The sequence below is a fragment of the Hakea prostrata genome, chromosome 3 (genome assembly GCF_041222555.1).
Source record: "Hakea prostrata isolate BN-2017 chromosome 3, UWA_Hpros_2, whole genome shotgun sequence".
Lineage (NCBI taxonomy): Eukaryota > Viridiplantae > Streptophyta > Magnoliopsida > Proteales > Proteaceae > Hakea > Hakea prostrata.
Window position 1 is genome coordinate 24,668,213 of NC_142602.1, and position 25,315 is coordinate 24,693,527.

Below are 25,315 nucleotides of genomic sequence, written 5' to 3' on the forward strand. Positions count from 1 at the left end.
GTTACCTATGCCCTTAAGTAACCCTTTCTTGAGGACATCTCTCCCAACTAAAATAATTTTCTAGCCCCAAGACCCTCTTTCGGAAGTCTAGGCATCCAAAAATTTTACATCCTTATAATATTTGCCTTTGAAGGTTCTGGCCCAAAGGGAATTTGGTTGGGTTAGCAATCTCCATCATTGTTTTGCCAATAAGGTTTTGTTAAAAGAATGAAAATCTCTAAACCCAATATACCCCTTGATTTTCAGAGTTACATAACTTGTACATTTTATCTAGCAAATTCCAGAGTTTCTATAAATTTTCCACTAGAATCTCCTGAAAAGACGAGTTAACCTGTTGCACAAATCTTTGGGAAGAAGAATATTTGAGATGTACTTGGGGAGAGCCAAAACCATTGCTTATTAAGAATTCTTTCCCTGCTTGCGAAAGAAGCTTTTACCTTCAACCATCTAGTTTTGACTAAAGCCTATGCATAGAATGCCTGGTTTTTTGATTTGTTGATAGTTGATGGTAAGCCAAGATAAATCCCATGAGATGACATTGCTTTTATATTTATGGTTTAAATGATGTGCAATCTAGTATGAGGAGGGACTTTCTTACTAAATAGAATGTAGGATTTTGAATTATTTATTCATTGACTCGAAGCTTTCTCATAATAATTAAGAATTTGCACAACATTGCAAGCATTTCAGATTTTGCAGGGGCAAAGATCATGTAGTCATCCACAAAGAAAAAATGGTTTATCTCAGGGGCAAATCAGGCCACTTTGATGCAAAAAAAAAACAAGTTATCCTAGTTGTACATGACAACCTCCTTGAGAAAACTTTATGATACAACATAAATATATAAAGGCTCAGTGAACACCCTTTGCTAAGGCCTCTAAAAGGAATTATTTTGCTCGAAAATTGCCCCACCACCATAATTGCAATTACATATGGGGCGTGACACAAACTTCAGCTGTTGGGAAAACTTAGATACCCTATTTTAAATTTATGAAACAACTATAAAAGAACTCTCCATCTTATAACAATAAGTGGATCATCGTGAAGATTCCTTGATAGTTGTCTAAATTTCCCTGGGGTAATCAACAACTTCATTGTACGTAATAATTTAAACTATAACTAAGGGTCTTTTTGGAATATTTTTTATGTTTATGTTTATGACATATTTATGAATAAGCAATTATAATAATATGTTGTAATAAATAATTTTTCTTTTGGTGACTACTTTACATAACATATTATATAACAATAAATAGGTTTGGCATTATTAGCTGAATGATATATTATATATCATCAGTTTGATTTTCTATTTACCTTGTAAAATATAAATTCACTTTAGTTTTCATTTTGTTTTGCTTTCATTGGTTTGGGAAGTTTTGAATATTTTAAAAATATTGTTAAATTAGAAATGGGAGCAATGTGGAGGTTAGAGAGGGAAAAATAAAGTTTGTTTAATTTTTTGTAACTTTTCCATTTTACCCTACTTAAGTAATATTTATACACACATTCATTAATGTTATTCGCATAAACAAAAATTAACAGTTTATAATGAAAATTCATTAATAGCTCTTGATCTACTTATGAATTTATGTCAAAATCAATTATTTTAATAAGAATCATGTGTTATAAATCATAACAAATGCATCTATATATGTATATAAGTAAAGTAATCATAGATTTAAAGTCTACCAAAGAGAGCATAAGTGATTTATTATCAACATTCTCATTTAAACATAAATACCTCATGTCTATCCAATGATATCAAGTAGTTAATAAAACATGCACTTGTTATGACTAATAGAAGCATAAATATTGTTAGCGTGTTATTTGTCTGTAACTGTCCATCATTTATCACTCTTTATTTATTTGGTTTCTTCTTATAATTGAGCAACATTTTTTTCTTTCTTTCTATTTGATAGATATGAATATAAAACTTTAAATTAGAAGATTGAGATATTGAAGGAAACTAATGGGGCAATTATACTTTTCTAAAATTCCCACGATCCATGTTGAATTCAATCATCTTTTGAAACTTTGGAATTCATCTGCTAGAGAAGAAAACATATATGAAACATAAGAGATAGGTAGACAGATGGACAAATAAATAAAGGAATTGTATACCCTTATCTTTTTTATTGTGTGTTTTCTGGTGGCTGGCGAACCGAAACAGCTATCGAAACTCAAATCGGCGATTTCTCGCCATTTATCGCCAAACCGGCAATTTCTCGAGATATATCGCCGAAAATTTTGCTATTTTCGACGATAAAACTGCCGTCGCAACACCACCATCCATCATAATTCAGAGGCTTATTCATGGTTTCGGAAGAGCAAATTAAAGAATAGGGTTAGGGTATGTGAAAAGGTGCGATCCTAAGGAGAGAAGAAACTCTAGGACACCCTAATCCCGAGCTCAACAATTTTATTAAGGGATAATTACTATTGTCCCCTTATACTTTGGTTTTATTACTAATCAAACCCCTTTATTTGTGAAATTACTATTGCCCGCCTCACTTCTAAAGGTGTTAAGTGGCTGTTAACATCAAATATGACATGTCTATTTTGCCCTTAAAATTAAGAAGTAAAAAAATATGGTATTACCTGCTCATTTATAGAAACTATATTGCATGTCAATTATATCCTTAAAATCTTATATTTTAGAATTAGTTTTGGATTTGGTGGGACAACATACTTATGATTGTTGAAACTTTCACATTCCACTTAAATTTTTCATAATCATCATGGAAGTTTTACAAACAAATTAGCATATAAGATCTAATTGATTGAAAATTTGGTAACATACATAATGGTCAGCATATATTAGGTGATTTTCAATTTTCAGATTTGAATTAAATTTGATATTTCTTAATATTTTAGTTTCTATTTAATTACATATTTTCTTTATTTGGTGATTTATTTTTAGAGCAAAAAAATCATATCTTTTCTTTATTTCTTTTTAAAAAAGAAAAGTGAAATTAAAGTTAATTTTTTCCTATTAAAGGTAGTATTATAACTTGAAAAAAGAGCAAATAAGTAAAAAGATTATTGCAGGGTTATTTTTTTGGATTTTGAAAAAATATATAGATGCCACATCATCAGTAAACTGACGGAGCTTAACGGTAGGGGGCATTAGTAATTGTTGACAAAGTTAAAGGTTGGAATAGTAATTTTAAGAAGTACAAGGGATAAAGTAGTAATAAAATCAAAATACAAAGGAACAACAGTGATTATCCCTTTTATTAATCTTCAAAACTGAAAATTACATAAAATACTAAGTTATTTATAGCTTTCAAAAGACTCTAAACTTTAATAAGCACATGTTAATTTCTCTTTTAATTAAATTTCTTAAGTACATGTGCCAATTTAAGATAACATGAATTCAACAAAACAACTTTTAATCAAAACAAACTCCAAAGTCCAATCGAAAAAACAACTCAATTTATGAATTCAAACTTAAATTAGTTCCAGTATGAAGAGAGGGTGAAATGCCCAAAATACCCCTAATAGGGGGATCACTTGAGTTAAGGGTGGCTTCTTGCAGCCATCCTAACAGCCCCATTTAGGATTTTGGCCAGGGGGTCTTTGTGTTCACTCCACCAAATTGTTTTTTTTCTTATTTGAACTGATAATTTTATATGCATTAGGATTTTTACAGACAATTGAAGGGTCATCAAAATACGGCATATTGATGGAAGCTCTCAAGAAGCTTTAATGACAATACCATTAACGAAGTAGAACCCTGAACTTTTTACTAAGAGGTGTTGGTCACTATCAACCCTTTGTTGGTCATGTTTGATTGTTGATATTATAAAGAACCATTGCGATTACACAAGATACCACACCTTTCATGGCAAATGTTAAAGGAGACCTATGTGAATTGCATGAAAATAGGATATCCAAAAATGGAAAGGGGGTGTTCAATAAGAGCAGTTCAACTTCAGTGTTGCTTATGCGTTAGACGCCAAAATTTCAATCTCAACCGTTGGCAACAGGTGCTATACAACATTCAAGTCTCGGCCCAATAAGAATAGTAATTGGGACCTCTCCTCTTTTCTTTTTCTTTTTCCTGTACACCTCTCATTTCTACTTCCGAGTAATTGTGCCCTTTTGGGCATTTGGCCACGTTTGTGTACCCAAAAAAAACCCTCAAAGAGTTTGTGACCCCTAGGATACTGGTTAAACCATCTCCATGGATGGAGAAAGCTTTATCCACAGCCGAGGCTTCCAAAGCCAAATTTGAGGGACTTGAGTGTGTTTCCAAAATAATCTTATCATGAAGCAGCAATGTAGGAGCAACCAAGCAAGATTAGAGAAAACGAGGATGAAGAGTGAAGATTGTAAATGACCCCATGAAGGTTTTTAATCTTATCTATATTTTTTAATCCAAGAAAAAAATGAAAACGAAAAAGAGAGCTGCACATTTTCATCACAAACAAACAATTGAGAATTCAGGAGTGCTACTGGGTTTGTCACTTGTCTTCAATAATTTCCTTTCTCGGTGTTTACCATTTACTTCGCTTCAGGTCCCATCTTTTGGGTCCAAAGAGTCTCAGCATCTAACCAAACTTCATTTGGCATGTCAAAAGTGAAAACAGATTCAAAACAACCTTTTCTGTGAAGCAAATAAAGCCAACTAGATTTGAAGATGGAGACTAGAACAGAAGGATGCCACCTGAACCTCCAAGCACATAAATTTCCAAGAGATGTTACAGACATGGGAAATAGGAGCCTTAAATGACAAAATGGTTGAAGCAGAAAGAGCATCTCTATTTTTGCTACTGCAGAAAGAAAAGAGGCCCCAATAGAAAGGTTAATTACATGAAATTACATAAAGCAATAAGAAACACAATTGAAAGACAAATGATCCTTCGCTTGATAGATGATGCTCATCTTATGTTGCTTGTCTATTCACTTTCAGGTATGGCAAGGCACCAATTACATTGTCATAGTCACTCCGGTTAACTGGGTGCTGTCGATGATGATAACCACAGAGATGTTAGAACTTAGCAAAGTAAGTTGCCCCATGGTGGTATCAAATACAACATCAAACATGGACAACTAGATACTAATTATCGTATACAACATCAAACATGGACAACTAGATACTAATACGTAAACAACATCAAACATGGACAACTAGATACTAATTGACATAATCAAGTTGCAGAATTGATGTGGAACCAGTAATAGTTTCAGGTGATAAATGTCACTGAAGTATCCTTAGGTATAATTAGCTTGATACAATAAAACAGCACAGAGCCACAAGGTGCAAAAATATATTGAGACAAACCACCCGCCCCCCTTCAAAAAAATAAAAAAAAAAAAAAATATGAAAAGAAATCCCCCAACACCCAAAAGAGGAAAAAATTGTACATAGCAATCCATGTTGTGTTCAATCATACAGGGAGAATAAATTAATACAGTTAATATTTTCAGCAATTATATGCACCTAGTCTTTCTCCTTGACTCTTTTTTTTTTTAACAGTTGAAAGCAATAAAATGGAATTCAAAATTATCACTCTAGATCCCACAGTAAGGCCCATGATGGTTTTGGTGCAAATTCTGGGAAATAATAAGTTAGAATTGACAGGGTGCATAAAAAAGATGAGATAAAAAGGAATATGGCATAAAGATGATATGTCTAATGATCCATTTAAATAGTATGACCTAAAAAATAGCATAAAGAATGTCCCAATGCATGAAGCCCCAACTACAGCGGGGTCTGCAAGGGACAAATGTATACAGCCTACTGCTACACAGAAAAGGCGATTTCGAATATTTGAAACCACAACAGTTTGTAAGAGCTGAGGTATACTGTTGCACCAAGGTCCTAATCAATTAGTTAGAATTCAAACTAGCTAAGATCAGATTAATAGTACTGATACTATAGAAATACAAGCTAATAAACCAAACAGCAGTCAAGAAACATTAACATTTTGCACAGATGGAATATAAAAAAATGGACAGGTATATTATTGTTATATAATGAGCACTTGGTTTCAAATATTTCCATAAACAACAGACAAGATAAAATGATCATGCACTGCTTATTAACAGAAACATATAACAGCAATTTCAGGATATAATTTTTTTCCTTTTGGTTAACCAAAGTAAGCCATAGAGCAGAAATACAGCTACCTAGTGACCAAGTTCTTGACAAACTACTCTGAAAAAAGGGAGGGGGCATTTAGAAAAGAATCACAAACAAAGATCAGAGAGCGAACCAAGGGAACATTAGAAAAATAGTTGCACCAAGTTGCACCAAGCTTCTATGTTACAAATTGAAGTCTCATTTCTTTTTCTCTTTTTATACTTTTTTTAGGGAGAGGAATAGGCACAACACTGGCTTGAGGCAAGCTAGAGGGTGGCACCATTGGGAAAGCAGGATCAGGCATCACACAAAAGAGGCAGGGCTATTTCAGACAGGGGAAAAGCAAGATAGACATGGGGAATTAGCTCATGGTATATGGCACTGTGTGTTGGGACAAGGCTTGTAGTAACATTGTTGTTGTTGTATATGGGCAGTGTGCCCAGACTTCTCCCATTTTCTCAACTCAAAATTTTTTCCCGGTATGCTTCTAAGTTCTAATGCATACTCACACATTCTGGATTGATTGAACTATCTCATATGAGGATCACTCATCTATCAGAAAAGTAATTCAGTCCTGTCATTTTGTCTTTATTACAGCTGTTCAGATCAGTCAGCGATTACTTATTCCCACTTTGCTTGTTCATAGTATGTAAATGCAAAATGTTCATGCCCACATACCTTTTAGCTCTTTGCTCATATAAAACTTGAGATATTCAATACAAACATCTCTGTTGCTTTCTTCTTGTTCTTTATGGCTCTTTTTAACCATAACAAGTGACCTGGATCCACCTGATAGTATCTCTTTTTCAGGAAGTTTTGAGCAGGTTCCCATCACCTTTACATGTAGGAAACTGATCAAAGAAGCCAAAGTTTTAGCCAGCCTTGGGATTATAAAATACCAAAATGACTAACTTCCTCTGATTTTCTAACAGAACTCACATTTTGTGGACCCAACAACAGAGAATGCTGTATGTATTGCTCATCCTTTGTATACTTTCTTGTTTTCTTCTGTCATGAGTTAACACAAAGGAAATACCTTACCGAAGACAATTGAAAATCCTCTACTGCTATGAAGCTTCAAGCATAACCTTCCATATGCAATAAATAGATGGAATTTTATCGGTTCCATTTCTAAAAAAGATATGGACCATCCATTTTCTTGTCAATGAAGGACACATGTCCATCAATCACATCTAAAGGTTCAGATTAAATTAAAATAAAAAAAAATTCTATCTTCTAAATCTTACTTCAACCTTTAGATGTAACTAATGGACATGTGTCCTTCATCCAAGGGGAAATGGATGGTCCATTTCTTTGCTAGAAATGGACTTGATAAAAATCCATCAATAGATTCCCTTGATATGAAACACTCTAACATATATAGACCTATTACATTATCATACTTACACTCATCTCCTAACAAGCTAAATTAATCAGTTATTGTATATGTTCCAGTTTTTTGTTTTTTTTGGTCTTCCAAATATTAACTGCAAGCTCTGATTTCATCCTCAAGAAATTTCTCACTTTTCAGAAAAATAATCTAAAATATTTTAGAAGGGCACATGTACTTGCAGATAAACCCTGACAGTCGTCAACAACTCAACATGAACCTTTGAAGGAAGACCTAGAAAGGAAACTTGACTATGATTATGATATTTCCAAGACATATCAGTTGCTCAAATGATCTCACAGAAAAGCATGCATTTGAAGCTTCTGAATGCCATAAACAGAGTTACGACCTTCAGGAATGCTTCTCCATTTAGACATTCTTAGCCTTTATTACCCAACCTTAACCGAACCTCCAGATAAAAGATATTTCAACAAGAGAAACACTAGTTTCCCCAGTCCATTTTTTTCCCCAAGTGAAAAGCTAATTCACGTGTTGCAGAAAATGACCACTTTAGTTCCCAAGACACTCAAGACATTTGCTGACTTTGTTATATGTAACACATCTAATGAACAAGGACTTCTTCTAGCCTTCTTCAATACTGACTTAATTTATACCTTGTCATATCACAGATATGGTACGATTAGTGAGATCATTCTAAATGCATATTCATAAACAACCCTAAGTTCAATCAGGTGATGGCATACAGTCATTTGAAGTTGCGACTATGTAATATCCACACTGTGGATAGCTAACAAATGAAATTAACCGATTCAGAAGAATGAAGGGAACTCCAATTCATCTGTTGAATCTGTGAGCATAATCGCGATTTGGACAAACTATGAGCATTGTTGCAATCAAAGTAAGCATAAAAGAGCATAGAAAACATAAAAATGAGGACAAAACTCATATACAATGATGAAAACTTCAGATTGCAATTCCAGCCAAGAAGCAAAATCTACGCACATACACATATGAAAGTCTAATTATATTAATTCAAACATAAATTCAGAACAGCCCACCATTTTCGAAAGTCGTTTCTTTCTATTCCTATTCTTCTTCTGTAGCAAGTGCTGCTTTCCAGCTCTTCTCCGGAATATCTTCCCAGTACCCGTCACCCGAAATCTCTTTGCCGAAGCCTAGAAATCAAAATCTTTACCAAAAAGGAAATCCCAAAGAAACGAATCTTGTCTAACAAAAAGAGTCTTCTGTGAGGCAACTTTTGGGTGAAATCTGTAAAATGCTTAGAGATAAACAACATATACCTTGTGGGTTTTCATTTTGTAACCCTTTGCAGCAACAATGGTGGGAGATGTAGGGCTTTGAGGGGTACAAGTGATTGTAGGTAGCTTTTTTGGGAGAACGGAGCGAAACCCAGAAATATTTTGCGACGAACTAAGACTCAATGAAGTTGTCTTGTTAGATGGAGCATGACGAACGGTATGGCAACTCCGTAACGAAGAGATGGAGGATGGGAGCTTCAAACAGAATGGCATCAGCGTTGCAGACGCCATTTTCCAAGAGAGTATCAATTCTTCCCTGCTCTCCTGCTAGTCTTTGGAGCAGAAGAGAAATGTGTATGGATGAGAGGATAGAAAGAACGGAGAGGACCGTCGATTATAAATAATTATCGTATGGTTGATCTCCGCTGTAGACGCCACAGGTACCCTTTCAATGGCTCTATGTTTTTTATGCCTCATACAGAGAAGATCCCCATTGAATGGCCATAGAGCTCCACTGCTTGTAATTTTTCACTTTATTTTCAGGGAAAAAATATTCATGTATTTTATCGAATCATGTATTTTTCTCATTCACTCCAGAGTGATTGAATTGATAGAATCTATTAGGGCCCGGGGGGTGCGGCGAACCCAAGATTTCTCTGCCAATGGAGATCTTATCACCCCCGCGGCCCAAAAATATGGAGATCTTCATCCCAAGGGCAGAGCAAAAGGCACGGCCTTAAAAATTCTAAAAACCTAGTCACGAATTGTATTGATGAAACTCGTTCAAGACAAATGAAACCCACATTTTCATGTGTCTTTACAAACAAATTTTGCAAATGTTTTGAGTCAATTTTTTCGATCTCATGAAATTGTTCCGTTGGCTAAACTCAGTGAGGTGATAAAAACCCTGAAGTCCATTATTTTGATGGTTCGATTGAGAGAAACAGATACTCGAGAGTCAATATTCAGAACCGACTCCAAATGAGGCATTTGAAAAAAAAGATAATTATTATTACTCTCTGTCCTGTAGCTTCAAAAACTAATCAAATTCGGTTTTCTATGAAATCTGTCGCCTGCTCATTTATAAGTGTTAAGTGTCTTTTAAGATTCTACCAAAAAAAAAAAAAAATCTGCTAAGATTGGATATATAATATCTAAAATTAAAAAGTCAAAAACAATATTATTTTATTTTAAAAATCATAATGAACTTGTTGCTTGTGCAGATGGAATTAGATTCTCTCAAGGCCATAAAGTTGCCAGACCAATATTGTGTCTTGATGCCGGATGTTTTAGACTTGTCGTGGACAAGATCAGGAGTCTTGCTGGCATAGGAAGACGCACTCAGTCTATGCATGTTGGTGGTGAAAATAATGAGACCACTGACTAGATGTCCACAACTTCCGTCGAATGAGTAATTCGATGTTCTTTCCTAAAAGTGGATATTGAACCAGTTCTTGGCAATGAGCTTAGCTAGTTTTTCTTTTCTTTGGGTTCATCACCCATGCTTGTAAACCCTTCTGGCCCCCCCCCCCCCCCCCCCCCAAAAAAAAAATAATAAAATTGAATTCCTTCAATTCCTTCTTTTTGGGTTTTCAAATAAGATTACCTCCTTCATTTGCTTTTGTCAAAGAGCCTGATTAGGAATCACTGGCATGTAAAGAGCTGGGATTGCTACTAATTCTGTTTGGTGATTCTCGTAGGCGTCTCCTCCATATAACTTTGAAAAATCCAAGGGTTGCAGTCTGGCAGACACAAAAAGGTGCATGCCACAGGCTTATCAGCAGATGAGTTTGAAGATAATAAGCAATGGTCATTGTGAAAGAAAAGTTATTTAAGGGTATTCCAACATATCTGATTTAGGAAGGAAAAGCAATTTAAGGGTATTACACAGGCTACACATAAATTAATAGAAAAAAAAAAAAAAAAAAAAAAAGAAAAAAAAAAAAAAAAAAAAAAAAAGAAAAAATTATTTAAAAAAAAAAAAAAAACATAATTTTTTGGGGTAATTAAAAAAAAAAAAAAAAAAAAAAAAAAAAAAAAAAAAAATTTCAAGGTTATTTTAGAAGTTCTAAAAAATATAAAGATGTTGTCATCAGCTAATTAACGAAGAGTTAAAGATTAAATTAAGAATTTCAAAAAATACAAGGGATAAGATAATAATTAAATTAGAGTAGAAATAACAATAATAAGTATCCCTTAAAAAATAATTTTCATCTTTTCAGCAAATTACATATACACTTCCTGGATTTGTGAAGTATTACATGGTGCATTGGTTCCATCAGTAAGACTAACTTCATGATTTGGTTGATGAGTAATAGCTTCTTACATGTTCTTTCAGTTCTCAACCAACAGAAGTACAATATGGCGAACATGTAACCTGTGGTATTCACTTCCACAAAGGATTGGTCTTTTTCTTTAGTAACGTATATATGTTTGTTATGATATCTATACAATATACTGTACAAAAAGGAGATTTTCAATCATAGCTGTTCTGATTTGCACAATATCCAGCGAGACTAAACATGTAATTTCTTTCTTCCTTGACTTGCAAGAACTGCCCAGATCATTTTTTTTTTTGGTATCAGGCAAGCTGCAGGTTTATTTGGTATGAGAACTTGTCTGAGAGGTTAGCTATAACAAAACCTGCAAAAACCTGATCAACAGATAGGCATGTTAAATAAGTTCTATTCATGCAAATAGATTTCATCAAAACGTTGAACACATGTATATGACTGATTATGAACAGAAAAGTACCTGGATGGATCCAAGTATATAGAGAGCAGAGTACCGGCGACTATAAATTACGATGTCTGCTACCATCGCCAGAGGTATTGTGAGTGATACGCCCAGGGTTGCAATTAATGGGGTTGTCCAAACCACAGAAAGAGCCCTGGTTCAATTTGAATTTCAAAGTAACATACCTGAAGAGAAGAAAAAGCATACTGACAATGAATGTATAAGGAGATGGCTTTATATACCACAAGTAATCTGGAAGAACATTTCCCAGCAAGCTATTTAGCAGCACTGCTTCTTCAATAGACACCGATCGTGGCATTCTAAAAGCTGGTTCAATCCCCAGAGCAGTCAACGGCCATACTGCATAGCAAAGCATACAATATGTTTGGGAGATACTTTAATGTAAATGGAAGGATGAAAGAAAAAACTGTTAGTCTTTCAGTTTGTCTTAGGTGTAGGGGGAAAATGAGCAGTTCTGCGAAAAACATTATTGCCATGTACCCTGACTGGGAACAATCTTCAGTGGTTCCTAGTTTGGAAATTATCTCTAAGAATTAAAGACCTGAGCTATTGCTCTGATAAACAAACAGGAAATATTGCAGCACTGCGGTTCAAAAGAATCATAGACTGGTATGGTCCATATATCAAACACAAAGAACTGAGATTTGAATATCCAGAGAATTAATGAATGCACTTAGGTTGGTTTGATATCATCAAAAAACCATGTGATACTATCTTCACAATTTTTGCCAGTGAAAAGACAATTATCATCAGGTGGAATGTTAATTAGGTAACAAATATTGCCTCTTACCGAGCCACCAAAGGCCAAGAAGAACAAATAGTCCAATATATCCAAATAACTTTTGCATATCAATCTTTTCTCCTTCTGAACCAGAAGCTCTCTTAAGTAGCACTGCAAAATTAGGCAGTAATCCATATGTCACATAGCAATTCAAAGCAAAGACCTGTTATTAAAATTGATTAAAACAGTTAATGTCACAGTTTATAAGATAAAATGCTCCACCACTGAGTAGACCAGATGCTACTGCAGAAAGAAGACCAAATATGTCACCCATCATTGACTGAATTGTTCTCCTGGGAAATACGTAATGGAAAAGAATGTCAATTTAACAGGAACAGTGAAATCCCCAATATTTTTCCAGAATTAAATCTCTAATGCAAAACTAGGAGTAGCCATGGTAACAAATTATTGTGACACATAATAAATGAAAAAGAAGAACATGTTATATAAGTTTTAGAAAGTAATTTCTAAGAACTTTGTAGCATTACAGATAGTCTCCCCATGGGCTATTGCCTCTATGTAGCTTTGGCTTGTAAGCATTCCTGTAATAAGAGTCGTAAGATAAAGAGGGTTTCTTCCTATTGCTCATACTGTAAAGGAAGAACCAGAAGAAGAAAAAATGAAGACTATCGATTTGTTAGACCATTGAAGGGCCAAACTGGTGCCAAAGGCTTCCACACAAGCAGACCCTAAGGGGGCAATTTTCCTATGTAGCCTTACCCCAACAATTCTTGCTGAGAGGCTGTTTTGGTACCATTATTCGTGAAAGGAAAAAAAGTAAAACTAACTTCATTCAGAAGAGCAAGGCGAAAACAGTGGATTTGTCAAACATAACTCAAGAATCCAAGGTGTGAAATGTGGCTAACATGTCCTGCTTGTGATAGACAAGGCCCTCCAGGCTACAGAATGGACAAATGTATTGCCTTCTCTAGGAAGAAAGGAGAAAATACAGTTCGTGAACAATGAAGTAATTATCTGTTGATATTTGATAATACTACAAGATGTAGAGTCCACTAATGAATGGAAGATTCATTTAAGAACTACTGATTTGGATTTGATGGAGTAAGCAATCATCAATAACATGAGAATAATTAGGTAAGGAAAGACCTAAACATTCAATGAAAGATCTCAAAATCTGAATAATCTTACATGGATATGCTCTGTTTCTCATTAGGTGCCCAAGTTTTCCCAACTGTTGTCATGGCAACACCAGCAATGGTAACAAAGACAGCAACAACTTTTGCAATATTTATGGAGTCCTGGCCAAAATATGCTCCAAAGATAAGGGTGAAGAGTCCTGCTGTGGAAGTTAAGACTGTGGTACTTGCAACACTTGTGTTTGCTAATGCACTATTGGATAAGTACTGCATCAAAGCAAAGTGGGAAAATTCAGTAACCTTGAAGCATAAACTGAAGCCAATCAGAGGTTGCACAACAGAAAACAGGAAGCAGCAAGATTGCAGAAAAAATACATACACACTCCTCACCTCGGAAATAAACCATAATGGAGCCAGATAGAAACTACACTTTGCAATCTCCCATGAGCTAAGCTCACAATTGTCGTTTAATGAGCTAGATTCATCTTCGGTGCTCCTAATAAGCAGATGCCTACCTGCTTCCTCTTCAAAAAGGTATACATCACTTGTCAAGCAGCCTCTCACCTCTTTTTCTAGACTACGATGCATTCCATTAATTCTAAGGGGAGTATCAAGTCCAATTGATGAGCTCATTATAACATTTGCTTGTAGTAGCTTCTTGAATGAATTCACACGTAGGAAGTTGCGTGTCCAATCCCTAAGAACAGAGATGGGTAGATAGATCACCATAAGAGAAGCCCCTAAGTAAGAGATCGCAAATGGTTGTCTGTACTTTGAAAAGATTCTCTGCATGAATGACCACAAGTTAAAACCCCTAAACTTGCACATATGGAATACCCAAAGAAAATTTTCCCTACAAACAAAATTTTCTTGTCACATATTAAAAGATACATTATTTTTTGTAGGAAGAGTTCAACCTTAATTGAATTAGATGAAACTAGAAACAAAAACAGAGGAACCAAAAAAGTGTACATGATCTTCTGTATTAAACATCTCAATTTTGCATACCTCCTCAGGATATAGCTCATATATACATCAGAGTCTAGTAAGTGTTAAGTCTCCATGTGTTAAGTATCTTTTCTACTTCCAAACAAATAAAGGGCAACATATTTGAAGTCCAAGGTTAGACAATTTATTGCAAGAGCGCTTCTCTAAATTTAAAATTTCCACCATGTCAATGTGAGAAAAAGAGAGAGATTGTCTCCATAATAGAATTAGGTTTGATTTTGCATAGAGCATACAAACAAAATCCATCAAAGAGTAGTGTAATAAAACTACAAACCCCAAATAAATCCTGTTTATCATACAAAAGGATAGATACCCAGTATCTGAGAAGATCAGGATGTCATCACAGAGAAACAAGATATTTAAGAAATTAAGTTTCATTGTTACTCCAAACTGGGGCTTCTTTATTAAATTCTTAAACACCAACCAATTCAAAAACCTACAATATATTTATTCAATAACCTGGGCAGCCAAGCTAAAAAGGGAAAAGAACTGATTTTGCATAGCCAAGGTCACAAGAAGAAGAAAAATGATAGTAACGTTGGACAAGTAGATGAAAAATATGAGCTCCATTACCTGCGTAACCTCTGCGGATGCAACCCAGATGAACACAAGACCACCAATGAAGAATAACCCAGTCCTGTATCTCCAACCCATCATCGAACTCAACACTAGAAACCCAGAAATGGTTCTGAAATCCTGTTAAGATGATGAATGCTAGAAGCCTTCCATCCTTCCTTATACTAAAATGAAGGAATGCCAAACCCCGCTTCTTATTAGAAACAAAAAGAAGATGAAGAAAAGCAAAAGCAAAAATGAAAGGAAGAGATGAGAAGTCCAAATGAATAAATTTTCCACTCAAGCACGAAATTTGGGAGACGTTTTAGGAAAAAGCAAGAAATTGGTGCGCATTGACAGCAAAAGCAGGGTTTGATATCTGTGGAAGTGTACAAGTGTACATGAAAGAACTCAACCTCAACCTTCATAACAAGTCCTCTTCGCCAACTTTCTTGACACGGCTCACTGACGTATTCCGAAATTACAAAATTACCCTTCGAATGAGTAGTTGCCGCTCATAACTTTAACAATTTAAATCAGTGTCCTTATGGAAATCAGTGCCACCGGGTGATTCAGCGGCGGAAATTGCTTGGGTGCACGTGTCCGATCCCGAGATTTTGATCTCGATCGTCCGTTTCTTAAAAGTGTGAATCTTGACTTCAGTCATTCGTGGCACTGAAGTCGAACTCTTTAGTGGCTCATCCCCACGACATCAGAAGGCGTGTATTGTGATCTTTTACATTAGTTCAAGCATGAAACCTGTTCAGGGAGAGGGTGGTTGCCCCTCCTTGAGATTTGGGTTTTTCTCAAATCGGACTGTCAAAGTCAATGATTCTGAAGCTTAACAACCCTTCTCTCTTCTACCAAGATAAAAATATATTTTAGAGAAGACTGAAGAGAGTCCAAGATCAAGAGATAGGGCATTTAATGGGCTTTGACCCGTCACTTGGACTTCTAGGGGGCGTTTGGTTGATTTGATCATTTCACATGTCTTTTTTGGTAAAATCAACGCACGTATCATGCAAGTTGCAATAGAGGAGTTACTTTAAAATTAATACACACAAACACACACACACGCATATATATAGATGATACTGTTAGGTACGGGTTGTCCGACCTAGATCAACCGGAGAGAACCGACTGGGTTCAAACTGGTTTGGCCACAATGGCCCAGCACCCATCAGGATGCCAAAAAAGTGCCATGTCCAAACATGATGAATGGTGTGGGTGAGAGTCCTCATAAAGGGAGAATCTATGACTCACTAAGGCAAGTATCTATGTGCGGCAACGGTTTAAACTCCGTAGCCAATAAGGGGTCTACTTGCCTAGTTCAAATTAGATGATTGACGATAAAGCCAGCCAATCGTATCCAACAACTACCATACACTCAGGTTAGACTACATAAACATTGAATTTATGTAGGGCAAAAGTAATTGATTCATACCTACCTATTCGCTATTATGTCTCCTACTACATGTTGTATGAGTAATGACTTGAATACGATGGATCTCCCAGCCAAAAAAAACAAGTAGGAAATAAAAAATGCTCCCCTTGAGGTTAGCTGATATCTGGACTTTGAACCCAAGACACTTGCTTCCACTACAAATAATCAACTAGCTATTTTACCCAGGGTTTCTATAAAACTCACTCGCTCGGTCTTAGGATATTGAGAAAATGGAAGAGTTAGTTGTGAGGAAGATGAATGCTAAACACACGCTTGAGAAATTGCTCATGAGATGAAGTAGGGCATCATGATTGCCAGTGCACTTGACCAATGCATTAAATCTTCAAAGCTACTAAAACAGGTTTAGTCAAATTTTTTTAATCTATCTCATACTAGATTGCTCTCCATTAAATACATTACAACATTTGCCTATTAAGCATATGACTCATTCGTGGCTTTTCTATTCAATGCAAAAACATATATTGATAGCGTAGTCCCTACATTACCATAGAGACCAATGAAAAAGTGCACTTAGACATCTATCACAAAAAATGACGTGGCTATTTATCACCTGTATTTGGGCATAGAGATGCGCACCAACTTTACTCTCAGTTTGGAAATGAGTAGAAGCTTTAAATTCATATAATTAGACTCTCCCAAAAAAATACTTATATCACTAGAATCACTGTTGATGGGATTCCAACAACCACAATTATTTTCCAAGTGACATGTTGTTAATGTTATCTTGGGTAGCTGGGTTAAGTTTCTCTCCATAAAGAAACCTCATGTGTTAAGCTAATATTTTGAAAGTTATTTAAAAATGTGATTATTTACAAAAGTCAATTGAGTTAGAAATGCAGCATTATCATATTGCTTCTATACACTATTTCTTAGAGTTTTGATTCCTTCAAAACAACCCTACATGAGGCCATCAATCCAAACTTAGGTTTCTCATTAAGTTCAGAAATATCTGAGAAAGGAATAAGTAAATGTGTAAAAGAACAAAGATTCTGTTGGGATTTATTAATTATATTAATAAATTAAATGTCCAAGGGTAAAACTAGAAAAACACTTTTAGGCAGTTACAAAATATATGTTATATATTTATAACTACCGCATCATTTGAGAGTACAAGATAGTAGGTGACTCATTTGTGTGTGAGTTTTTCAGAAAAGAAGCCGCTGCAGATACTCCACAATTTAAGAATCCATGTAAGGATATTTTTCCTATCAAATATGGAATTGAAAATTATATAAAGTATTACCAACAGATTCGAATATAAAATCTCTTTAGTTTTACAGTCTCTATATAAAAAGTCGTCAATGTAACAAAAAGACATCAACCACCTTATAAAATCACCAACAATTTATTGATTGCTATTACGTCAATCAAATGTTATGGGGTCCACATCACAATATTTTCGATGCCACTATATATCACATTGGATCATTCACCCAAAAATCAGAAAAAATCCCAAATTTTTTCCAACAATCGCGATCAGAGGAACAGTAAAGGTGATCATTAACCACTTGATCATCAGATGATTGATTACCCTCTTCACCCTACAACAAAAATAACCAAAACGACATGCCACATGGCAACAACTTCTTGAAGGGACCACATTCAACTTAAAAACCCCCATGTGATGACATATTATTATAGAACCCAGTACTATAGCGGCCAAATCTCGACAAATAAACCACATGGGTTTCAATCTCCATTTTATACATCCAACATCCAACGGTTCAGAACACGTTAAAAGCCAGCCGTATGGTGACAGCTACTTCTTTATCGTAAACTACGAAGTTGCAAAGAAAGACCCGCGAACCCGTGAAGAACTCAACCTAGTGGGCCCAGTTAAAAAAAGAATCAAATACATCCTTGAGTGGGCCCAAATAAGGGGCCCAGTTCTCTTTAGAAATAGTAATGGCTGCGTCTACGCTTCTGCAAAGGCTAACGGCTAAATAAAATTTCAAAATGGGGCATAGTCTTTTAAAATGGGGCATAGCCGAACTGTTCTCACATGACTTAAAGTTAGAACACGACAATGACGTTGAGAAAATTTATTGACCTAGTCTATTGGGGTTTATGAATTTACGCAATTACCAAATCCCCTTTAACAATTTATGAACATGTCAACCTCAATCCGAAAATTTCATATTTTTTTTTCTTCTTCTTTAAATTTCCAAATAAAGAACAATGAAAACAGCTTCTTTGGGATTTGTTTCATTTGAATACTGCTTTAAAAGTATTGGGAGAAATTTCAGAGATTGATAGTTGAGTTTAGGTTTAAAAATAAGAAGAAATAACTCTGTGAACAAATTACAGGGAGATGGTTGGAATCTTATGACCATTAAACGCTATAATTTTGTTGGTTGGGATAATATATTTCAGAAATTCAGATTGAATTTGAAGCGCAAGTTGGAGAAACTTTGTAATTGGCACAACAAAACTCTACTCGATTGATGATGAACAAAAATTATGAAAGACTGATGATGATAGAATAAGAGGTCCAGCAATGAAGAAATCAGAAGAGGGAAATTTTGTTGGTTTTTGGAGTCTCTCATTAAACCCAGAAAAGAAGATATTTGGACCCAACAAAAATGGCGAAAAATATTAGAGCTTTATGTAATCCCAGAACATACATACCCTTTTTGGTCTAAGTGATTCACCGATCCCCAGATTGTTGTTTTGGAGAACTCAAAGGAAACAGAGGTAGAAGCTCAGGTGGGTCTGAACCCCTCGGAGTGCTCAAAGGTGATGGATGCAAATAAAATCCTTTCTCTGCAATCGCCTTCTCTTCTTCCCAAACTGCAGGTGAAGATGGAGATTCACTACTACTCGAGCACTGAAGAGAGGATAAAGTGTCGGAACCAATTGGAGTCACCGGACCCGGAACCGGAGAAACGACTGAATGAGTTTGGGTTTGGATTTGGATTTGTCGAGGTGAGTAAGGTGGGCTTCGAAGAGAAGTGAGGCCGAGTTTGATTTCGAGCTTCCTCATGTTCTGTCTTCTCTCTTGAAGCTTGAAAGTTGATCTTCGAGGAGCCACAGCTTCTCCTGGAAGTGATGATCTTGGAGAGAACCTCGCTGGAAGTGTTATCGGAAGTTTTTCTTGCAAATCGTCGCCAGCACCTGTGAGTTTCTGCACGAGCTCTCTGAAGGTGTGAGTGTCTGCTTGAACGAAAGTCGTTGATGTCGACGCTGTTGTTGCAATTGGTGATGGAGGTCCTGTACCACTTGTGTTCTTTTCCATTCTCTGTACTTCAAGATTCTAGGGTTTTTTACACTTCACTTCACCCAGAGAGAAAGAGAGAGAGAGAGAGAGAGATGAGGAACATAGGTAACAGGCGAGCCCTGCCGTTTATATAGAGGGGAGCTATAATGAACTTGGACAAGAGGGAGCAAGAAGACCAGCAAGACTAACGTGAGAGAAAGTGGGAGGGTCAATGCACCGTATCTAGGCCTGGATAGCCAAAATCCGCCTCTAAATTTGCATTCGTATTCGTTTAAGGATGTCTGTATTCGAAAATTTTCTTACCGAAAAATATCATTCTTCATTGCTTATTGGATTGGATTACATCTGGATAAAAAATTATCCAAATAGAGTAAAGTATTAAACATATTTTCCTCTTAAAATGGATGATAATCGGATTCGGATACCAATAATCAGATAATCGAAAATAAAATATTATCTTGTTAGAGTAAAGTATTAAACATTTTTCACAAAAAATGATTGATAATCAGATTCGGATATCGATAATAGGTAACCATAAATCGTAAATTGAAAAAGAAAAAAAACTGACAATCACCAATCAATAATTCGGATAGTTTATCGGATCGGATATCCGATAAAGTTCTGGATTCGAATTCGGATGCCTTCTCTAAATTTCTAACGGATTCGGATATCGATTGTGCTAATTGGATTCGGATTCGGATACTGGTGTATCTGAATTGAATCCAATCCATTTACAGATCTAACCGTATCGAATCGGATGTTGACCACCTGAGACACTGGTACACTTGGGTTGATGAGACTTGTGAAGCTTTTACAAGTTAGAAAATGCTAGTAAGATTGTGTGGGTGTGGATTATTTGTTGATGTGGTCTTAGTGAAATGTGAAGTAGTCTCTCATGTTTATATTATTTTAGTTTTAATATAGTTGTTCAATATTTGTATGAGATTAGGGTTGTGTTTTGGTATATGGTCAAAATTGTCTAAGAAAACTGTCCCTCTAGATTTTGTTTATGGGGAAACTTTTGATACTGAGTTCCTCCCAAAGTAAAAATATCAGCAAAATTTGCCAAAATTTGTCCGATTCAATGAGCAAAACGAAAATGGGGTGAAATCAATTTATGTTATATATTGTCGGTTTTCTGGCGAATTGACGAAATATATGCGAAAATCGCTGATACTTCACGAAAAATTGCTAAAATCTTCGGCAAAATCCATGGTCGTTGCTGCCTCATCCTCTTCTTCGCACTCGAGTTCTTCCAAACTTCTCCCCAAACCTGGCAATTGTACCCTGGACTACACTTCTAAAAATGTCGAACTTCACCTGAAAATGTGTATGCATCTCTGAAAATGTTAGCAAACAATCAGTGAAACTTGTTGGTTCTTCAGGTTTCGCCAAAAAACGAATCGGCAAATCTCATCGGAATGTCGCACCTTGGTTCCTCCTTTATAGATTGATCTCTTGCTTTACCCCCCCCCCCCCCCCCCAATGTCCTGTACACACACAGTGGTTGTAGCATATAAGGGTTCTTGTGATGGTTGAGTTTCACCTCAACTCTCAAGGCTTCATTGTGAGACACAAGTGGTAATTTTTTAGGTGAAAATAATGATTGTTAATTAATCACTCATTCATTATTCCATTGATTAAGTAATAGTTAAGCAAGAAACAAAAAGACATGAATCACTTTATGGATTGTCAACAGTACAAATCAGACAACTCATTATTATATTTAATTTACTGTTCATTGACAAATATAATCTCCATTATTTAATAGTTAATCACTCATTCCATTTAATTAAATCGATTAACCATTCATAGATTTTAATTGGTTACCTACTAAGTAGTTAGTTAAACAAGCACCAAACAGAGTGTCAGATCCGAGTTTGGAACCATGAGTACACTCTGGTCCCCCTTAAAAGTGAAAACCCTAAATTTCATTTCCAAGTTGTTCTTATTATTAGATATGATAGCAGAGAATCCTTACTTTAAAAATGCTTATAAGAAGGTCTTGTAAGCGATCATTTTCCATTAGAAATTTAGAACCATTCCCAACCCCTTCTCCCCTTTCCACCATTATCCAATCTCATCTCTTCTTCTCTCTGGAAAGATTTCCTTTTCTAGTGTAGCTTGCTTTGATCCTTGTGGAGAATCCAATCCAGCATTAGCTGAGAGTGATGACCGTTTCATTCTTCCTTTTTGTAACTTGGATTCAATTTGTCCACTTGGATACCAACCAAATAAAGGTGTATAACTAACAAACAGTATATATACTTATTCTTCCCCGGTTGGGCCAGACCAAATCTAGTCAGATTCCTGATTGTGACCCGGTCTGGAATTTGGTTCGGTAGGATTGGAAAACTAATTGAACCGAACAGTATAAACCAAACCAAACCAATCCAAACCACTTCCCTCCCATGATGAAAGTGATGGATACACTAATTCGTCTTTAGAACTGAAATCAAAGCAAATTAGGTATTAACATAAATTAGTTAAATTCCTTATAAGGTTTTCTTATGAAACTCAAATTAAGAATGAGTTTGGAAGATAGTTACCTAGAAGAAAAGGGAAATGCATATAATACAGAACAAAAAGCTTTATGTTGGGAGGAACATTTCCACTGGTGTCAAAAGACTCAAGAACACTCTACCCTTTTTCAATTTTCCTTCCTCATTTCATTTACTCCATCTTATGTTTGTTAATATATCTTGAGAGGTTACTTTTAGTATTAATATTTAAAAACCTACAATATTCAAATGTGCTAATATTGCTTGATGTTCTTTAAACAATTTTTTTGTAATTAAAAAAAAAAATGCTTGGATAGAATAATTTTTTTTACATTTAAAAGGTTTATCATTTACAAAAATATATTAATTATTTTATAAATTTACAAAATACAAGTCCCTAAATGTATCTGACTAAGAATCAACGATTTTCTACCCAAGGAAGAACAAGAACCCATTTGCTTCTTCTTCAAAATCCAATGTGTTTTCTTCCATTAAAGGATTAACTTCAAGAATAAAGAATTCATATACTCTAGGCGTGGATTAGCGTTTGGCGAGTTCAATTATTTAAGAAGGGCTAGATTATTAAGATTTGAAACCGAGTACAGGAATGGGTAAGGCTACTTACCATGAGCAAAATTTTCATTTAGAAGTGGCCAGATTCCGAAGAGTTTTCCGTGAAGTGAACGAGAAAGACATCCAATAGATCCTCATTTCTTTTCACATAAATTTATCCCTAGTTACTTTCTCATATTTCCATTCATATTTATTCTCTAAAGTCTTCTCTTTTATTCCTTATTTTCCTTCTTTTCATTCCTCACACCTCTCACAAACAGTGTAGGTGGTTTGGGAAATTTGGGAAAATACAGCACACAGTTGAAGTTTTCCTAAATCTTGTTCACTCTCACTTTCTCATTTTTTTTTTCTATCTCAAATTTTCTGGTATTCTATTTAGAAAATCTTAGAAAACCACAAAGGCATGAACTAATTGAATATTTTTTATTTTTTCAATTTAATTACTAAACCAAATTTTTTTCTTTCTGTTATCTAATTATTTAAGTAATAGTTATTCTGTATTTCTTTCATAATTTATATTTATCTCTCTCTTTCCTGTTATTCATTTTAGAAAAAACAAACTAATTAAAAGTTTTTAAATTTAATTATTTAACTAATTGAATTAGTTATTCTTTTCTAACATTGTATATTTATATAGTTGTATTGAACTAATTGTTCTATTAGAAGAAAAAAAGAATTATTAGCTGATGATTAGGTGATTTAATTGTTACACATCTCAAATTTACCTTTCCCACAAATGTTTTAGTGCTAGGTTTGCTTTCCTTCGAATTCATAATCATATGTTTCACTTTGATCCAAAATTATTGAAATTCCATCAATAGCTCAACTATGTTGTCTTAAATATGATTTTGAAAATAATTAGTGAACAAGCCCTAAATATAATCTCTAGGATATTCACTAAGGGCCTGTTTGGTTACATGAGTTTGGAGATTTCAAATATCTAGAGATTTTATATCTATGGAGTCATAATTCATAAAATTAACTATTTGGTTAACTTGAATCCGTGAATTCATCTGTGATTTATGTGAATGCTTAGATATTTAGTGCTTTTATAATAGGGGCAGATTCATAAATCTACAGATTCACGTTTTTAGTGTAAAAAGATATTAGATTTCATGAATTCAGAGTTCTTCACAACCAAATGGGTATAAATCTCGCATTCATGAATACAGGTATTTGAAATCTCTAGATTCATGTAACCAAACAGCCCTATATAAATGTTTTAACACTCATCAAAATCATTTAATCCTACAAATATTCTAAAAGTACAACGAAAGGAGGTGCATGAAAACTGCCACCACACTCTAGATAAACTAATTTTTTTGCGCCCTTTGCAAAGTAGTCTGCCTGAGAAAGTCTACAAGCACAAACTAAATTAAAAGAAAATTATGAAATATGGCTCAGGACTTGAATGAGGGCTTTGCTGTATAGAAGACTAGACCTGTATCTAGAAGCTGAAACAAATAAAGCATAGTTTGAGATAGAGAGGGTACAGAACCTGAAAATAAGCACGAATTTCAAACATTCTAAAAATTCCAACAAAGAGAACTCTAAGTGGAGTAATAAAAAAGCTAAATATGGTCAACGTAGAGCTGTTCTAGTGGTTGAAACCAACACCTTTTAGTGAAGAGGCCATGGGTTCGACTCTTGCTAAGGCATATTAATATCCCATCTCCTGGCTTAATAAAGCTCATTTGTAAAAAAAAGCTACATTTGATTAAAGCTTCTAAATTTGTAGTCAATAAATTCCACCCAATCTGCTAATGAGTTAGCATGGGAGTTGTTTGTATCAATTCTAAGAATGGTTGCTCTCCAGCAACTTTGAACCTGTGGACAATGAAGTATATATGAGGTGAGTAGAGGATTCAACTTGTGACAAACATAGCAAACATTTATATTCAAGAAGGCCTTTTGTGTTGGGTTACCATCTATAGGTAATTCTCCACTAAGAAGTGCTTGACCTTTGGTAAGGTTGATCTTTTCCCATTCCAGTTGGCCCGAGGAAGATGATGGACACTCTCATTTGAGGGTAAAGCTAGGTGATGATATGCAGTTTTAACATTAAAGATCCCATGCCTTGTTTCCCTCCACACCCAGAAGTCTTTCGTGTCCAAAGAGAGGATGAGAGGGTTTGGATTGCTTTTTCCTAAAACTAGAGTGAAAATAGTTCTAAGCAAAAGCCTCTTCCAACTTTTTTTAATCCAATCCATGAGATCATGCACCAAATAAGGGTTTTGTGAGGTGAATACTCCCAAGGGCTCAACTTCAATGCTATACAATTAATGCAAGAAAAAAATCGTCTGCAGTGTAAATCTTCTGCAATGTACAACGGCGCAGTTTCTCAAGATGCCACGTGTAAAATATTTATCCTACCGTTGAAATCGTCGGCGACACATTTCTCTAAAATTAAATCCGGTTTCTCGGGTTTACCTTTTGCGCCCCAAAGAAACACTTGAAACTTTCTCTCTGTAAAATTTGTTCATATCTGTGACAGCAGGTTTCTCTGATATGCTAGTTCGGCTTAGCTTTTGGGATTATCAGTTAGAACAAGAGAGCTAGAGAAAATCATAGCACAGGAATGAGTTGTTGAAGAAGGTATGTACCTCAAGAAAACATCGTTCTACCATATATCTCACTGCCCTGTTTACGATGTATTTTCATCC

The 25,315-nt window shown here is 35.1% G+C and overlaps 3 protein-coding genes across 3 annotated transcripts; all 3 read right to left on the reverse strand.

The window, feature by feature from the left end:
* Positions 1-4,586: 4,586 nt before the first annotated feature.
* On the reverse strand, positions 4,587-9,075 carry PRPL35 (Ribosomal protein L35). Its single transcript, XM_089150006.1, has 3 exons — positions 8,741-9,075; positions 8,498-8,614; positions 4,587-4,966 (listed from the first exon to the last, which is right to left on the reverse strand). The coding sequence occupies exons 1-3, from the start codon at positions 8,987-8,989 to the stop codon at positions 4,889-4,891; spliced, it is 444 nt and encodes a 147-aa protein (XP_089006132.1). The 5' UTR covers positions 8,990-9,075; the 3' UTR covers positions 4,587-4,888.
* A 1,843-nt stretch (positions 9,076-10,918) lies between these two features.
* On the reverse strand, positions 10,919-15,296 carry LOC149021827 (putative vacuolar membrane protein YML018C). Its single transcript, XM_089147194.1, has 8 exons — positions 14,915-15,296; positions 13,724-14,119; positions 13,386-13,600; positions 12,459-12,529; positions 12,246-12,347; positions 11,677-11,794; positions 11,453-11,588; positions 10,919-11,351 (listed from the first exon to the last, which is right to left on the reverse strand). Exons 1-8 carry the CDS (start codon positions 14,996-14,998, stop codon positions 11,280-11,282), a joined length of 1,194 nt encoding a protein of 397 aa, XP_089003320.1. The 5' UTR covers positions 14,999-15,296; the 3' UTR covers positions 10,919-11,279.
* Positions 15,297-18,506: 3,210 nt separating this feature from the next.
* LOC149021828 (VQ motif-containing protein 31-like) lies at positions 18,507-19,667 on the reverse strand (the record flags this gene model as incomplete). Its single annotated transcript, XM_089147196.1, is given in 1 exon segment — positions 18,507-19,667. A coding segment is annotated over 1 exon segment (588 nt). The 3' UTR covers positions 18,507-19,008.
* Positions 19,668-25,315: the final 5,648 nt, after the last annotated feature.

What these genes read in the sequence shown, in the direction of transcription:
- PRPL35 (XM_089150006.1), bottom strand. Translation starts at nt 8,989, where the DNA reads ATGGCGTCTGCAACGCTGATGCCATTCTGTTTGAAGCTCCCATCCTCC. An exon ending in ACAAAATGAAAACCCACAAG is followed by an intron (nt 8,615 to 8,740) that starts GTATATGTTGTT and finishes TTTGATTTCTAG; the next exon opens with GCTTCGGCAAAGAGATTTCG. An exon ending in AGAAACGACTTTCGAAAATG is followed by an intron (nt 4,967 to 8,497) that starts GTGGGCTGTTCT and finishes CATCATCGACAG; the next exon opens with CACCCAGTTAACCGGAGTGA.
- LOC149021827 (XM_089147194.1), bottom strand. Translation starts at nt 14,998, where the DNA reads ATGATGGGTTGGAGATACAGGACTGGGTTATTCTTCATTGGTGGTCTT. An exon ending in TCTTGGCCTTTGGTGGCTCG is followed by an intron (nt 11,795 to 12,245) that starts GTAAGAGGCAAT and finishes TTTGCTATGCAG; the next exon opens with TATGGCCGTTGACTGCTCTG. An exon ending in GTTCTTCCAGATTACTTGTG is followed by an intron (nt 11,589 to 11,676) that starts GTATATAAAGCC and finishes AAATTGAACCAG; the next exon opens with GGCTCTTTCTGTGGTTTGGA.